The 17,674-nt window shown below is 38.4% G+C and overlaps 1 protein-coding gene across 1 annotated transcript; it reads right to left on the reverse strand.

The window, feature by feature from the left end:
• Window positions 1-13,061: 13,061 nt before the first annotated feature.
• On the reverse strand, window positions 13,062-13,979 carry LOC135232081 (olfactory receptor 4A47-like). The gene has a single exon (XM_064289371.1). The coding sequence runs from the start codon at window positions 13,977-13,979 to the stop codon at window positions 13,062-13,064; it is 918 nt and encodes a 305-aa protein (XP_064145441.1).
• Between the last annotated feature and the right edge of the window lie 3,695 nt (window positions 13,980-17,674).

Below are 17,674 nucleotides of genomic sequence, written 5' to 3' on the forward strand. Positions count from 1 at the left end.
AAAAAGACTATCTTTTCCCCAATTAACTGACACTGGGCCTTTGTCAAATATCAGCTGCTCATATGTGGATGGATTTATATCTGGGTTCTCAACTCTGTTCCATTGGTCTCTGTGCCTGTTGTTGTACCAGTACCAGGCTGTTTTCACTACTGTGGCTGTATAATATGTTCTAAAATCAGGTAGAGTGAGGCCTCCCACTTTCTTCTTCTTTTTCAGTAATGCTTGATTTATCCGAGGCTTCTTTCCCTTCCGTATGAAGTTGGTGATTTGCTTCTCCATCACCTTAAAAAATGACATTGGAATTTGGATTGGAAGTGCATTGTATGTATAGATGGTTTTTGGTAGAACAGACATTTTTACTATGTTAAGTCTTCCTATCCATGAGCAAGGTATGTTTTTCCACTTAAGTAGGTCCTTTTTAGTTTCTTGTAGTAGTACTTTGTAGTTTTCATTGTATAGGTCTTTTACATCTTTGGTAAGATTTATTCCTAAGTATTTTATCTTCTTGTGCGCTACTGTGAATGGTATTGATTTGGTTATTTCCTCTTCGATGTTCTTTTTGTTGATGTAGAGGAATCCAAGTGATTTTTGTATGTTTATCTTATAACCTGAGACTCTGCTGAACTCTTCTATTAGTTTCAGTAGCTTTCTGGAGGATTCCGTAGGGTTTTCTGTGTATAAGATCATGTCATCTGCAAATAGAGATCATTTTACTTCCTCCTTGCCAATCCGGATGCCCTTTATTTCTTTGTCTGGCCTAATTGCTCTGGCTAGGACCTCTAGCACAATGTTGAATAAGAGTGGTGATAAAGGGCATCCTTTTCTGGTTCCCGTTCTCAAGGGAAATGCTTTCAGGTTCTCTCCATTTAGAGTGATGTTGGCTATTGGCTTTGTATAGATGCCCTTTATTATGTTGAGGAATTTTCCTTCAATAACTATTTTGGTGAGTTTTTATCATAAATGGGTGTTGGACTTTGTCAAATGCCTTTTCTGCATCAATCGATAAGATCATGTGGTTTTTGTCTTTTGTTTTATTTATGTGGTGGATTACATTAATGGATTTTCTAATATTAACCAGCCTTGCATACCTGGTATAAATCCCACTTGGTCATGGTGGATTATTTTTTTGATATGTTGTTGAATTCTATTGGCTAGAATTTTGTTGAGGATTTTTGCATCTATGTCCATGAGGGATATAGGTCTGTATTTTTCTTTTTTTTTTTTTACCTGGTTTTGGTATCAGGGATATGCTGGCTTCATAGAATGAGTTAGGTAGTATTCCATCCTTTTCTATGCTTTGAAATACCTTTAGTAGTAGTGGTGTTAAGTCTTCTCTGAAAGTTTCGTAGAACTCTGCAGTAAAGCCATCCAGGCCAGGACTTTTTTTTGTTGGGAGTTTTTTGATTACCGTTTCAATCTCTTTTTTAGTTATGGGTCTATTTAGTTATTCTACTTCTGATTGTGTTAGTTTAGGTAGGTAGTGTTTTTCCAGGAATTCATCCATTTCTTCTAGGTTTGCAAATATGTTACAGTACAATTTTTCTTAGTAATCTGTTATGATTCTTTTAATTTCAGTTGGGTCTGTTGTGATGCGGCCCATCTCTTTTCTTATTCGGGTTATTTGTTTCCTTTCCTGTATTTCTTTAGTCAGTCTTGCCAATGGTTTCTCAATTTTGTTAATTTTTTCAAAGAACCAGCTTTTGGCTTTGTTAATTCTTTCAATTGTTTTTCTGTTCTCTAATTCATTTAGTTCAGCTCTAATTTTTATTTGTTTTCTTCTGGTGCCTGATGGATTCTTTTGTTACTGGCTTTCTATTTGTTCAAGTTGTAGGGACAGTTCTCTGCTTTTGGCTCTTTCTTCTTTTTGCATGTGTGCATTTATCGATATAAATTGGCCTCTGAGCACTGCTTTGGCTGTGTCCCAGAGGTTTTATAGGAAGCATTTTCAGTCTCGTTGCAGTCTATGAATTTCTTTATTCCCTCCTTAATGTCTTCTATAACCCGGTCTTTTTTGAGCAGGGTGTTGTTCAGTTTCCAAGTATTTGATTTCTTTTCCCTAATTTTTCTGTTATTGATTTCTACTTTTATGGCCTTGTGGTCTGAGAAGATGCTTTGTAATATTTTGATGTTTTGGATTCTGCAAAGGTTGGTTTTATGACCTAATATGTGATCTATTCTAGAGAATGTTCCATGTGCACTAGAAAAATAGTATACTTTGCTGCAGTTGCGTGGAGAGTTCTGTATAAGTCAATGAGGTCAAGTTGGTTGATTACAGTAATTAGGTCTTCCATGTCTCTATTGAGCTTCTTACTGGATGTCCTGTCCTTCTCTGGAAGTGGTGTGTTGAAGTCTCCTACTCTAATTGTGGAGGTGCCTATCTCATTTTTCAGTTCTGTTTAAATTTGTTTTATGTACCTTGCAGCCCTTTCATTGGGTGCGTAAATGTTTAATAAGGTTGTATCTTCCTGGTCAATTGTCCCTTTTATCATTATGTAGTGTCCTTCTTTATCCTTTGTGGTGGATTTAACTTTAAAGTCTATTTTGTCAGAAATTAATATTGCTACTCCTTTTTTGTTTATTGTTTGCTTGATATATTTTTTTCCATCCTTTGAGTTTTAGTTTGTTTGTGTCTCTAAGTCTAAGGTGTGTCTCTTGTAGGCAGCATATAGACAGATCGTGTTTCTTTATCCAGTCTGAGACTCTCTGTCTCTTTATTGGTGCGTTTAGTCCATTTACATTCAGTGTAATTATAGATAAGTATGTGTTTAGTGTTGTCATTTTGATGCCTTTTTATGTGTGTTCTTGACAATTTCTTTTTCCACTTACCTTTTTGTGCTGAGACGTTTTTCTTTTTAAATTGTGTGTTCGTCATTTTCATAGTCGTTGACTTTATGTTTGCTAAGTCGTTACGTTTTTCTTGGTTTTTATTTTGAGTTATGGATTTGTTAGACCTCTTTGTGGTTACCTTAATATTTACCCCTATTTTTCTAAGTAAAAACCTAACTTGTATTGTCCTATATTGCCTTGTATTCCTCTCCAAATGGCAGTTCTATGCCACCTGTATTTAGTCCCTCTTTTTGATTATTGTGATCTTTTACATATTGACTTCAATGATTCCCTGTCTTGAGAGTTTTTTTTTTAATTAATCTGAATTTGTTTTTGTGATTTCCCTATTTAAGTTGATATCAGGATGTTCTGTTCTGTGACCTTGTGTTGTGCTGGTATCTGATATTATTGGTTTCCTGACCAAACCATTTCCTTTAGTATTTCTTGTAGCTTTGGTTTGGTTTTTGCAAATTCTCTAAGCTTGTGTTTATCTGTAAATATCTTAATTTCACCTTCATATTTCAGAGATAGTTTTTCTGGATATACAATCCTTGGCTGGCAGTTTTTCTCCTTCAGTGCTCTGTATATGTCATCCCATTGCCTTCTTGCCTGCATGGTTTCTGCTGAGTAGTCTGAACTTACTGATTCTCCCTTGTAGGAGACCTTTCTTTTATCCCTGGCTGCTTTTAAAATTTTCTCTTTATCTTTGGTTTTGGCAAGTTTGATGATAATATGTCTTGGTGTTTTTCTTTTTGGATCAATCTTAAATGGGGTTTGATGAGCATCTTGGATAGATATCCTTTCATCTTTCATGATGTCAGGGAAGTTTTCTACCAGCAGATCTTCAACTAATCTCTCTGTGTTTTCTGTTATCCCTCCTTGTTCTAGGACTCCAATCACACGCAAGTTATCCTTCTTGATAGAGTTCCACATGATTCTTAGGGTTTCTTCAGTTTTTTTTAATTCTTTTATCTGATTTTTTTTTCAGCTATGTTGGTGTTAATTTCCTGGTCCTCCAGGTTTCCCACTGTGCCTTCTAATTGCTGGAGTCTGCTCCTCTGACTTCCTATTGCGTTGTCTAATTTTGTAATTTTATTGTTAATCTTTTGGATTTCTGAATGCTGTCTCTCTATGGATTCTTGCAGCTTATTAATTTTTCCACTATATTCTTGAATAATCTTTTTTAGTTTTTCAACTGCTTTATCAGTGTGTTCCTTGGATTTTTCTGTAGATTGCCTTATTTCATTTCTGAGGTCATCCCTGATGTCTTGAAGCATTCTGTAAATTAGTTTTTTATATTCTGTATCTGGCAATTCCAGGATTGTATCTTCATTTGGGAAAGATTTTGATTTTTTTAGTTTGGGAAGTTGTAGAAGCAATCATGGTCTGCTTCTTTATGTGGTTTGATATCGACTGCTGTCTCTGAGCCATCACTAAGATATTGTAGTGATTTATTCTATATTTGCTCACTGAGTCTTATCTTGTTTTGTTTTCTTTCAATATACGTAGATGGGCTACTAGATTGCGCTGTCTTGATTGTTGTAGCCCTTGACTCACTTATGACCTATTACCAGTTGGTTTGGGCTGTTACCAGATATATATGCCTGAGTCCATTCACTATTGTTGAGTAGAATCTGATTTTGGGTCATCAAGTGTGTGAATCACATTGTCACCTATCCACCTTGAGAAGTAGTGGTGATAGTTGTGTGCACCAGATTCTATCAGCAGCTGGGGTTCACACTCCGGGGGGGCAGGATGTTGACAGGCTTCCCCCAAGTGTCAGTGAGACAGGTGTGTCTCTATTCCTAAAGCACCTTGGTGGGTGGGCTCTGCAGCTGTACCTTAGGCCCCCAATGCAAGTACCTCTACAGATTGGTGGGTGTCACCCTCCTTAGACCCCTAAGGCAGGAGGCTAGGTGGTCTGGGGGGAGCTTCAGCCCTCAGTTCCCTATTGTGGGTCAGTGAGCTCTCTGTTGAATACCCAGAGATATCAGACCTGGGAAACTTGTCTTTCCAGTAAATCCGCTAAAACAAATGCAGTCAGATCCCTATCAGAAATGCCTTTGCATTATAATATCCAACTTGTTCCCTGTAGGGTTAATCACACTTTTTTACACCTTGTTGCTCAGCATTCCCCACACCCAGAAAGATCTGTGCTGTCCACTGGTCTCCATCACCTTCTCATGATCCTTTCTTTTCTCTACTTCCATTTTGCAATCTCAGACTGAGTCCTGAGAAAACAAAGGACTGAAGAAATTAAGCCGGCTTTCCCCATAGGAGATATTAAAATGTTTCATAAATTATAAAGCTCTATGTAAAGGTTAAACATTATTATTACATGCAATGATCAAAAACTAATATTAATTGATTGCTTCTTATATTCTTATATGCTAGGCACTGTGCAAATCACTTCAAGTAGATTATCTCTTTTGATTTTTTTTTAAATGCTATATATAGTAGCAAACTTATTCCTTCTATTTTACATATTGAAAACTTGAGACAACACAAGATTTAGCCTTTTACCCCAGGACATGTGGTTAACGAGGAGCCAGTCTGAAGACCTAATTCAAGCTTCTCTAGCCTCAAGTCTTTCTTTTGACCTTGATCTCTTGATCACTTGTGATTTCTCATGTAAAAACTTACTTTACCTAGGTAGTTAGCATGATCCTTCTTTAATATTTATGTACCAGCACAGGCTTTAAGAAGACTCTCATCCTAACTCATGGAGGCATAAGATTGGATTCAAAAAACACTTAGGGGTTTGAACTATGCCTATTTCTCTATTTCCTCTCAGAATTTCCCATCTTCCCTTTCAGGAGAGTTTAGAATGAGAATTTAGAACTGCTTGGGGTCCTGTTGGCACAGTGGTTAAGATCTACAGCTGTTAACAAAAAGGTTGGCAGTTCAAATCCACCAGCCACTCCTTAGAAACCCTATGGAGCAGTTCTCCTCTGTCCTGTAGGTTCTTTATGAGCCAAAATCAACTTGAAGGAAATGGGTATATACTTATTTATTTGAAGTCAGCTAATAACACATTACTACCCTTGTCGAAATAGACTTAGAGACACAAACAAACTAAAACTAAAAGGATGGAAAAAATATATATCAAGCAAAGAACAAGCAAAACAGTGCAGGGGAGGCAATATTAATTTCTGACAAAATAGACTTTAAAGTAAAATCCACAACAAGGATAAAGAAGGACACTATATAATGATTAAAGGGACAATTTACCAGGAAGATATAACCATATTAAATATTTATGCACCCAATGACAGGGCTGCAAGATACATAAAACAAACTTTAACAGACCTAAAAAGTGAGATAGACACCTCCACAATTATAGTAGGAGACTTCAACATGCCACTTTCGGAGGATAGGACTTCCAGTAAGAAGCTCAATAGAGACACAGAAGATCTAATTGCTACAATCAACCAACTTGACCTTATGGACTTATACAGAACACTCCACCCAACAGCTGCAAAGTATACTTTTTTTTCTAGTGCACATGGAACATTTTCTAGAATAGATCACATATTAGGTCATAAAACCAACCTTTGCAGAATCCAAAACATCAAAATATTACAAAGCATCTTCTCAGACCACAAGGCCATAAAAGTAGAAATCAATAACAGAAAAATTAGGGAAAAGAAATCAAATACTTGGAAACTGAACAAGATCCTGCTCAAAAAAGACCGGGTTATAGAAGACATTAAGGAAGGGAATAAAAAAATTCATAGACTGCAACGAGACTGAAAATGCTTCCTATAAAACCTCTGGGACACAGCAAAAGCACTGCTCAGAGGTCAATTTATATCAATAAATGCACATATACATAAAGAAGACAGAGCCAAAAGCAGAGAACTGTCCCTACAACTTGAACAAACAGCAAGCAAGCACCAAAAGAATCCATCAGGCACCAGAAGAAAACAAATATTAAAAATTAGAGCAGAATTAAATGAATTAGAGAGCAGAAAAAACAACTGAAAGAATTAACAAAACCAAAAGCTGATGGTTTGAAAAAATTAACAAAATTGATAAACCTTTGGCCAGACTGACTAAAGAAATACAGGAAAGGAATGAAATAACCCGAATAAGAAATGAGATGGGCTATATCAAAACAGACCTAAATGAAATTAGAAGAATCATATCAGATTACTATGAAAAAATGTACTCTAAGAAATTTGAAAACCTAGAAGAAATGGATGAATTCCTAGAAACACATTGCCTACCTAAGCTAACACAACCAAAAGTAGGATGACTAAATAGACCCACAACAAAAAAAGATATTGAAAAGGTAATCAAAAAAAGCCCCCCCCAAAAAAAAAAAAAGCCGTGGCCCAGAGGGCTTCACTGCAGAGTTCTACCAAACTTTCAGAGAGCAGTTAACACCACTGCTACTAAAGGTATTTCAAAGCATAGAAAAGGATGGAATACTACCTAACTCATTCTATGAAGCCAGCATATCCCTGATACCAAAACCAGGTAAAGACACCACAAAAAAGAAAAATACAGACCTATATCCCTCATGGACATAGATGCAAAAATCCTCAACAAAATTCTAGCCAACAGAATTCAACAACATATCAAAAAATAATCCATCACGACCAAGTGGGATTTATACCAGGTATGCAAGGTTAGTTCAATATTAGAAAAACAATTAATGTGATCCACCAAATAAATAAAACAAAACAAAAAAAAAAAAACCACATGATCTTATCCATTGATGCAGAAAAGGCATTTGACAAAGTCCAACACCCATTCATGATAAAAACTCTCAGCAAAATAGGAATAGAAGGAATATTCCTCAACATAATAAAGGGCATTTACACTGAGCCAACAGCCAACATCATCTTAAATGGGGAGAGCCTGAAAGCATTTCCCTTGAGAACAAGAACCAGACAAATATGCCCTTTATCACCACTCTTATTCAACATTGTGTTGGAGGTTCTAGCCAGAGCAATTAGGCTAGACAAAGAAATAAAGGGCATCCAGATTAGTAAGAAAGAAGTAAAATTATTTCTGTTTGCAGACGACATGATCTTATAATCAGAAAGCTCTAAGAAATCCTCAAGAAAACTACTGAAAGTAATAGAAGAGTTCAGCAGAGTTTCAGGTTACAAGATAAACATACAAAAATCAGTTGGTTTCCTCTACACCAACAAAAAGAACATCGAAGTGGAAATCACCAAATCAATACCATTCACAGTAGTCCCCAAGAAGATAGAACACTTAGGAATAAATCTAACCAAAGATGTAAAAGATCTATGCAAATAAAACTACAAGGTACTACTGCAAGAAACTAAAAGTGACTTACGTAAGTGGAAAAACATACCTTGCTGGTGGATAGGAAGACTTAACATAGTAAAAATGTCTATTCTACCAAAAGCCACCTATATATACAATGCACTTCTGATCCAAATTACAACAACATTTTTTAATCTTATGGGGAAACAAATCACTAGCTTCATATGGAAGAGTAAGAAGCCCCAGATAAGTAAAGCATTACGGAAAAAGAAGAAGAAAATGGTAGACCTCACTCTACCTGATTTTAGAACATATTATAGAGCCACAGTAGTCAAAACAGCCTGGTACTGGTACAACAGCACATAGACCAATGGAACAGAATTGAGAACCCAGGTATAAATCCATCCACATATGAGCAGCTGATATTTGACAAAGGCCCAGTGTCTGTTAATTGAGGAAAAGATAGTCTTTTTAACAAACGGTGCTGGCATAACTGGATATCTATCTGGAAAAAAATGAAACCGGATCCATACCTCACATCATGCACAAAAACTAAAGGATCAAAGACCTAAACATAAAGTCTAAAACGATAAAGATCATGGAAGAAAAAATAGGGACAACCTTAGGAGCCCTAATACAAGGCATAAACAGAATACAAAACATTACTAAAAATGAAGAAGAGGACCAAATAACTGGGAGCTCCTAAAAATCAAACACCTATGCTTATCTAAATAATTTACCAAAAGAGTAAAAAGACCACCTGTAGATTGGGAAAAAATTCTCAGCTCTGACATCTCCAACCAGCACCTGATCTCTCAAATCTATATGATTCAGCTAAAACTCAACCACAAAAATCAAACAACCCAATTAAAAATTGGGCAAAGGGTATGAACACACACTTCACTAAAGAAGATATTCAGGCGGCTAACAGATATATGAGAAAATGTTCTCGATCACTTTAGAGAAATGCAAATTAAAACTACAGTGAGATTCCATCTCACTCCAAAAAGGCTGGCATTAATCCAAAAAACACAAAATAATAAATGTTGGAGAGGCTGTGGAGAGATTGGAACTCTTATACACTGCTGGTGGGAATGTAAAATGGTACAACCACTTTGGAAATCTATCTGGCGTTTCCTTAAAAAGCTAGAAATAGAATACCATACGACCCAGAAATCCCACTCCTCAGAATATATCCTAGAGAAATAAGAGCCTTTATAAGAACAGATATATGCATACCCATGTGTATTGCAGCACTATTTACAATAGCAAAAAGATGGAAGCACCCAAGGTGCCATCACTGGATGAATGGATAAATAAATTATGGTATATTCACACAATGGAATACTACGCAACAATAAAGAACAGTGACGAATCTGTGAAACATTTCATAACAAAGAGGAACCTGGAAGGCATTGTGCTGAGTGAAATTAGTCAGAGGCAAAAGGACAAATATTGTATAAAACCACTATTATAAGATCTTAAGAAATAGTTTAAACTGAGAAGAACACATTCTTTTGTGGTTACAAGAGTGGGGAGGGATTGAAGGTGGGAGAGGGTTATTTACTGATTAGATAGTAGATAAGAACTAATTTAAGTGAAGGGAAGGACAACACTCAATACAGGGAGGCCAGCACAACTGGACTGGACCAAAAGCAAAGAAGTTTCCTGAATAAACTGAACACTTCGAAGGTCAGCAGAGCAGGGGTGGGGGTTTGGGAACTATAGCTTCAGGGGACATCTAAGTGAATTGGCAAAATAAATTCTATTAAGAAAACATTCTGCATCCCACTTTGAAGAGTGGCATCTGGAGTCATAAACGCTAGCAAGTCTCCATCTAAGATGCATCAATGAGTCTCAACCCACCTGGATCAAAGGAGAATGAAGAACACCAAGGTCACAAGGTAATTATGAGCCCAAGAGACAGAAAGGGCTACATGAACTAGAGACTACATCATCCTGAGACCAGAAGAACTAGATGGTGCCCAGCCACAACCGATGACTGCCCTGACAGGGAGCACAACAGAGAACCCCTGAGGGAGCAGGAGAACAGTGGGATGCAGACCGCAAATTCTCATAAAAAGACTAGACTTAATGATTTGACTAAGACTAGAAGAATCCCGGAGGTTGTGGTCCCCAAACCTTCTGTTGGCCCAGGACAGGAACCACTCCCTATGCCAACTCATCAGACATGGATTGGACTGGACAATGGGTTGGAGAGAGATGCTGATGAGGCATGAGCTACTTGCTTCAGGCGGACACTTGAGACTGTGTTGCCATCTCCTGTCTGGAGGGGAGATGTGAGAGTAGAGGGGGTTAGAAACTGTCAAAATGGTCAAGAAAGGAGAGACTGGAAGGAGGGAGCAGGCTGACTCATTAAGGGTAGAGTAAGTGGGAGTATGTAGTAAGGTATATATAAGTTCACACGTGAGAGACTGACTTGATTTGTAAACTGTCACTTAAAGCACAATAAAAATTATTTAAAAAAACTTCTGATTACTGAAATAGTGTGTATTAGTGGCAGAGAAATTAACCAAAAAAAGTAGAAGAAAAGATTGATTTTTTTTTTTACGTATAAAATGACATATTAACAGAAAAAAAATTAAATTGGTATTTCAAATAATTAATAATCTATGCTGGCAGAATATTTTACTGATTTGTAGAAAATAGTTTTAGATAGTCTCTCACCACACACACAAAAAAATCTAGGTGGGTTGAAGACAGGATTATTTTAAAAGTTGTTTACAAAACAAAAAAAGATTAAAATGTATAAAGTCAATGAAAGGAAATGGAATTGTCAAAGTATATGTAAATGAAGAAATCAAAAAGTAAAATATTTTTAAGTATAACATCTGTATGTAAAAACAATCATAATTACAATATGAAAAACATGTACGGTAAACATTTGTAGCAAATATCAAACAAAATTGGTACATATATTTAATATAAAAAGTTCATCAAAATTCATCAGTGAAATTCTGACTCCAATAGACTGAGAATTCAAAAATACAAATCATTTACAAAGTTTTCTGGGGTCAATTCTACATCCCACATGTTGCTCAAAAAAGAGAGGGCACAAAAATAATTAATTTTCCACCCTCAGGTAACTTAAAAATCAGTGAATATAAATAGACAATTAATTAGAATTTTTATCTCGTTGCTTGATATAACTATGCACATTTGAAAAAGGCAAAAGTGGAGGATTTAGTTATGCTAACTCAGACCAACCAAATGTTTGCTATTATTTGAGGAACAATCTTATGCTTAGGAAGGGTTGAGATGGTATATATAAAAAAAATAGCCATGTAATAATACTGGAGATAAACACCAGGATACAAAGCCATGCATGCAGTGTGCTTTACCAGTGAAATGGACCGAATCCTGCATTGCATTAAGCCAAAACCAAACCCACTGCTGCTGAGTCCATTTGGAATCATAGCGACCCTACAGGACAGAGTAGAACTGCCCCATAGAGTTTCCAAAGAGCACCTGGTGGATTCGAACTGCAGACCTCTCGCTTAGCAGCTGTAGCACTTAACCACTACACCACCAGGGTTTCTCATTGCATTAGATCATCATAAAACAAGACTAAATAAGAGAGGCAGGGACCACTAGTGCCTTTGACCACAAGTTTCCTACAATCACAGGGGCAAATAATATTTTAAGCCTGATTCAAAAGAAAAATGTTCACAAAGATGTAATGAATGAGGCCTCTATCAAATAAAACAATCTGTTCCGATCTCTTTCTTACCTAATAATCTGCATTCCCCTAGGAAGAGATGTGAGGATGGAAACATCATGAATGGTCAGTATCATTACTGAAATGAAATCTTGCAAAGTAATCCATTGTCGACTTCTGGAGTGTGTACTTGAAGCTCATTGATTATGGATTTTGCTAATTTTCCGTGAGAATGGCAGGGTCTAGGTCCTTTTGGAAACCCTGGGTGGCGTAGTGGTTAACAGCTACAGCTGCTAACCAAAAGGTAGGCAGTTTGATTCAACAAGTCACTCCTTGGAAACCCTATGAGGCAACTCTACTCTGTCCTACAGGGTTGCTATGAGTTAAAATCAACTAGAGAGCAATGGGTTTGTTTGTTTGTTTGCCTTTAGGACCTTTTAGAAGACCATGAAACACTATGAGCAAGAAGGAGATGGGATTTTGAAAAATAGCAAAGCCTTCAAGAAGTGTTTTAAACGACTTTAGAAGACGAATTCATCATCTTTATGCAAATATAACACCAAAGCTGCTCCATTTGAGGAGATAAGATGATTTCCCATTTGGGAAAATAAGATTCAATTTTCTGCCTGTCTGCCTTGCTCATTCACATTCTTTTTGTATGTTTAGCTTCCTTATCGACGGCAGTGGGTTTAGTGGGTGGAGCCTCTTTATAATTAATTCAGATTTCTGAAGCATTCTTATAAACTTTAGCATGCTAACCAGTATAAGCAAGCACTATATTTAAAACATCTTGCAGACATAAAAATGAATACATAAATTTCTAAGTAATATGTTCTATCTCTTTTTGGGGTGGAAGGAACAATTTGTATGCTATATCTCAAAATATATTATTCTGAAATTGACAATGAGCACTACTAATTGTGAAAAAAAGGTTTAGATTTATTTAAGAGACATGGGAGAACCTTCCATCAACTAAAATAGATTTCTGGCATTAGATTTAGCGTAAGTCATCACACAGAATGTAAATCCATAGACTCAACAGAACTATTCTACATAAAAAAAGTATGCATATTTTCTTAAGAAATAAAAATCTTAAAAATATATTTTCAACAAAATTAATCCTTGGAGGTATCCTAATAAATGTTTTCCATCATGCACAATCATGATGACTTGAGGAAATATTTACTACAATTAAATAATTACACACATCTTCCCTGGAATTGACTAGATAGCAGTGGATTTCAGTTTTTTCTTTTGTTTTCCTGGAAGGGGAAACCTTTATTCAAAGTAGATGATGCATTTGCCTGTTGCCTCATTTTCTTTTTCTGATCCAAAGCTTCTTCATGGCATTTTTCATCTCTGAATTTCTCAAAGTATAGATTAAGGGATTAAACATAGGTGTGAAAACAGTGCAAAATACGGTCGAGAATTTATCAATGGGTAAGGTGGAAGAAGGTTTCACATACAGAAAAACACAACGGACAAAGAAGAGGACCACCACGGTGATGTGGGAGCCACAAGTGGATAAAGCTTTGCGCCTCCCTTCCTGTCTAAGATTCTTCAGGGAGTGCATAATGACTCCATAGGAGATGAATAACAGCATAAAGATGACCACACATATTACCCCATCATTGGCAATCACAGTGAGACCAATGACGTAGGTGTCAGTGCAGGCAAGCTTTAATAATGGATACATGTCACAGCAAAAGTGGTCAATAACATTGGGACCACAGAAGGGAAGATTGTAAACAAAGAGATGGTGAGCTATACCATGCACAAAACCTCCGACCCAGGTCACCAGCAGCAGCAGAACACGCACCTGTTGGTTCATGATCATCGTATAATGCAGGGGTCTACAGATAGCCAAGTAGCGATCATAGGCCATGACCACTAGAAGTAAAATCTCAGAACCACCAAATAAGTGTTCTGCAAAAAGCTGGGTCAGGCAAGCTTGGAAAGAGATGGTTTTCTTCTCATAGAGTAAGTCTATAATCATATTTGGGGTAACTGTAGTAGAATAAACAGCATCCACAAATGATAAGTAGCCAAGAAAGAAGTACATAAGAGCATCCAGTGTTGGGCTGACCACCACAGTCAGGACAATGAGGAGGTTGCCCACCATTGTCACAATGTAAATGAGCAAGAACACAACAAATAATACCTTCTGACCCTGGAGACTCTGAGTGAGCCCCAAGAGGACAAACTCAGTCACATTTTTCCATTGTTCCATACGGTCTTCTGTGTGCCCTTATTTTAGATGTCAGGACAAATTTACCTGTAAATGTAATCACAATTAGTGACTTTAAGAAATCTCCAGATAAATTGTTTATTCATTCAACAAATAGGCATTATGATTTATTATGTTTCAGCACTGTACAATCTTTTAGGAATATAAGGCTGATTAAAATATGGTCCATAACCTCAGTGATCTTATCAAATAACAAAGATAAATAAGTATTTAGAAACATATGGGAAAAGAGCAGATTATGAAATAAATAGGTTTAACACACTAACTTGCCACATCTGGTAGAAAATAAAATTGGGTATATATACTCAATACTGTTTATAAAAATAGAATGTAGAATCCGGCGCCAAGATGGCAGACTAGGTGGACGCTACCGCGGATCCCTCTTGCAACAAAGACTCGGAAAAACAAGGGAATCGATCACATACATAACAATCTACGAACTCTGAACAACAAGCACAGACTTAGAGACGGAAAATGAACAAATACGGGCAGACAGCGACTGTTTTCAGAACCAGGAGCCAGCGCACCAGGCAGGTGACCTTCGGAGCCCGATCTGGGGCAGAGCTCAGCGGGGCAGATGGCACAGAAAGGGGGCCCACCCCTTCCCCCTGAACCCATCCCGGGAGGAAGTTTAGCAGGTTGGCGCGGGCGGCGTAGAGGCGCAGCCGGAGGGAGAAGCACCCGGGAGGCAGTGACTGATCTGGGAGGGGGGAGAACAGCGTCCCAGCTGGGGTGCCGTCCCGCCAGGAGTTAGGCGAGAAGCCAACGGGGCACGAGCGGGGGGGGTCAACTATATTTCCCTAAAGTGACCCCAGGGCGGGGCCCACACGGTCGTGCGGGAGGACGCACACCCAGTCCGCGCGTGTGGCGCGGCACACAAGAGGGAGAAATCCCCGGAAGTGTCTGGCCTCAAAGCAGGGAAAGCAGCATCCCAGATGGGGAGCCATTCCGCTGGGATCTGGGCGCGTGCGCGCGCTCAGAGGGGGCACGAGCGCGGGGTCCATTTTTATTACCCTGAATTGACCCAGGGGGCGGGACCACCTGGTCGTGCGAGTGACGCCCTCCCAGTTTGTGCGAGAGGTGTGGCACACCGGAAGGAGAAGTCCTCGGGAGGAAGTGATTGGTCCCGAAGCGCGGAAAGTAGCGTCCCACACGGGGTGCCGTCCTGCTGGGACTTGGGCATGCGCAGGAGCGGGGCGTAAGCGCAGGGTCCATTTTTATTACCCTGAATTGACCCAGGGGGCGGGCCCACCTGGCCGTGCAGGTGACGCCAACCCAGTTTGCACGAGAGGTGTGGCGCTCCTGAAGGAGAAGTCCCCGGGAGGAAGTGACTGGTTCCGGAACGGGGAAAGAAGCGTCTCAACCCGGAAGTCATCCCGCTGGGATTTGGGCGCACGCACGGGCGGGGCATGACCGCGGGACCCAATTATAATCGCCTGAATAGACCCTGGGGGCGGGCCCACCCGTTCGTGCGGGAAATGCCCACCCAGTGCCCACGAGCGGTGCCGCGCACCGAAGGAAGTCCCCAGGAGGAAGTGACTGGTTTCCGAGCAAGGAAAGCAGTGTCCTAGCCAGGGACCTGTCCAGCCCGGATTTTGGCGAACGGGGGCGGAGCGTGAACATGGTGTTCAGTTCTATATTCTGTGGTGCTACACTCCTAGCTCTCAGATCCCTCCCCCACCCTCCCCAGGCGACCCCATTAACATCCGAATACCCGGAGCCAGAGAGAGAATTCAGATAGGGATGTGACTGCATTTTTTTTTAGCCGACTACTTGGAAAATCTAGTTTCCCAGTGATGGCTCGGAGACAGCAGTCCATATCAAACCACATAAAGAAACAGACCATGACAGCTTCTCCAACCCCCCAAACAAAAGAATCAAAATCCTTCCCAAATGAAGATACAATCCTGGAATTATCAGATACAGAATATAAAAAAATAATTTACAGAATGCTTAAAGATATCACAAATGAAATTAGGATAAATGCAGAAAAAGCCAAGGAACACACTGATAAAACTGTTGAAGAACTCAAAAAGATTATTCAAGAACATAGTGGAAAAATTAACAAGTTGCAAGAATCCATAGAGAGACAGCATTCAGAAATCCAAAAGATTAACAATAAAATTACAGAATTAGACAACGCAATAGAAAGTCAGAGGAGCAGACTCGAGCAATTAGAATGTAGACTGGGACTTCTGGAGGACCAGGGAAACAACACCAACATAGCTGAAAAAAAATCAGATAAAAGAATTAAAAAAAATGAAGAAACCCTAAGAATCATGTGGGGCTCTATCAAGAAGGATAACCTGCGAGTGATTGGAGTCCCAGAACAGGGAGGGGGGACAGAAAACACAGAGAAAATAGTTGAAGAACTCCTGACAGAAAACTTCCCTGACATCATGAAAGACGAAAGGATATCTATGCAAGATGCTCATCGAACCCCATTTAAGATTGATCCAAAAAGAAAAACACCAAGACATATCATCATCAAACTTGCCAAAACCAAAGACAAACAGAAAATTTTAAAAGCAGCCAGGGAGAAAAGAAAGGTTTCCTTCAAGGGAGACTCAATAAGAATAAGTTCAGACTACTCAGCAGAAACCATGCAGACAAGAAGGGAATGGGACGACATATACAGAGCACTGAACGAGAAAAACTGCCAGCCAAGGATCATATATCCAGTAAAACTCTCTCTGAAATATGAAGGAGAAATTAAGATATTTACAGATAAACACAAGTTTAGAGAATTTGCAAAAACTAAACCAAGACTGCAAGAAATGCTAAAGGAGATTATTTGGCCCGATGACCAATAATATCAGGTACCAGCACAATACAAGGTCACAAAACAGAACGTCCTGATGTCAACGCAACTCAAACAGGGAAAGCACAAAAACAAACAAATTAAGACTAATTCTAATAAATAAATAAATAAACAAAATAATACACACAACAGGAAATCATGGAAATCAATAGATAAACGATCAAAATAATCAAAAAGAGGGACTAAATATAGGAGGCATTGAACTGCCAGATGGAGAGTGATACAAGGCGAAATAGAAGGATACAAGTTAGGGTTTTACTTAGAAAAATAGGGGTAAATAAAAAGGTAACCACAAAAAGGAATATCAATCCCATAACTCAAGAAAAAAGCCAAGAAAAACATAACGACTCAATAAACACAAAGTTAAACATTATGAAAATGAGGATCTCACAAGCTACTAAGAAAAACGTCTTAGCACAAAAAAGCATGTGGAAAAATGAAATGGCCAACAACACACATGAAAAGGCATCAAAATGACAGCACTAAAAACTTACTTATCTATAATTACGCTGAATGTAAATGGACTAAATGCACCAATAAAGAGACAGAGAGTCACGGACTGGATAAAAAAACACGATCCATCTATATGCTGCCTACAAGAGACACACCTTAGACTTAGAGACACAAACAAACTAAAACTCAAAGGATGGAAAAAAATATATCAAGCAAACAATAAGCAAAAAAGAAGAGGAGTAGCAATATTAATTTCTGACAAAATAGACTTTAGACTTAAATCCGCCACAAAGGATAAAGAAGGACACTATATAATGATAAAAGGGACAATTGATCAGGAAGACATAACCATATTAAATATTTATGCACCTAATGACAGGGCTGCAAGATACATAAATCAAAT

The sequence above is a fragment of the Loxodonta africana genome, chromosome 7 (genome assembly GCF_030014295.1).
Source record: "Loxodonta africana isolate mLoxAfr1 chromosome 7, mLoxAfr1.hap2, whole genome shotgun sequence".
In the NCBI taxonomy this organism is placed as follows: Eukaryota; Metazoa; Chordata; class Mammalia; order Proboscidea; family Elephantidae; genus Loxodonta; species Loxodonta africana.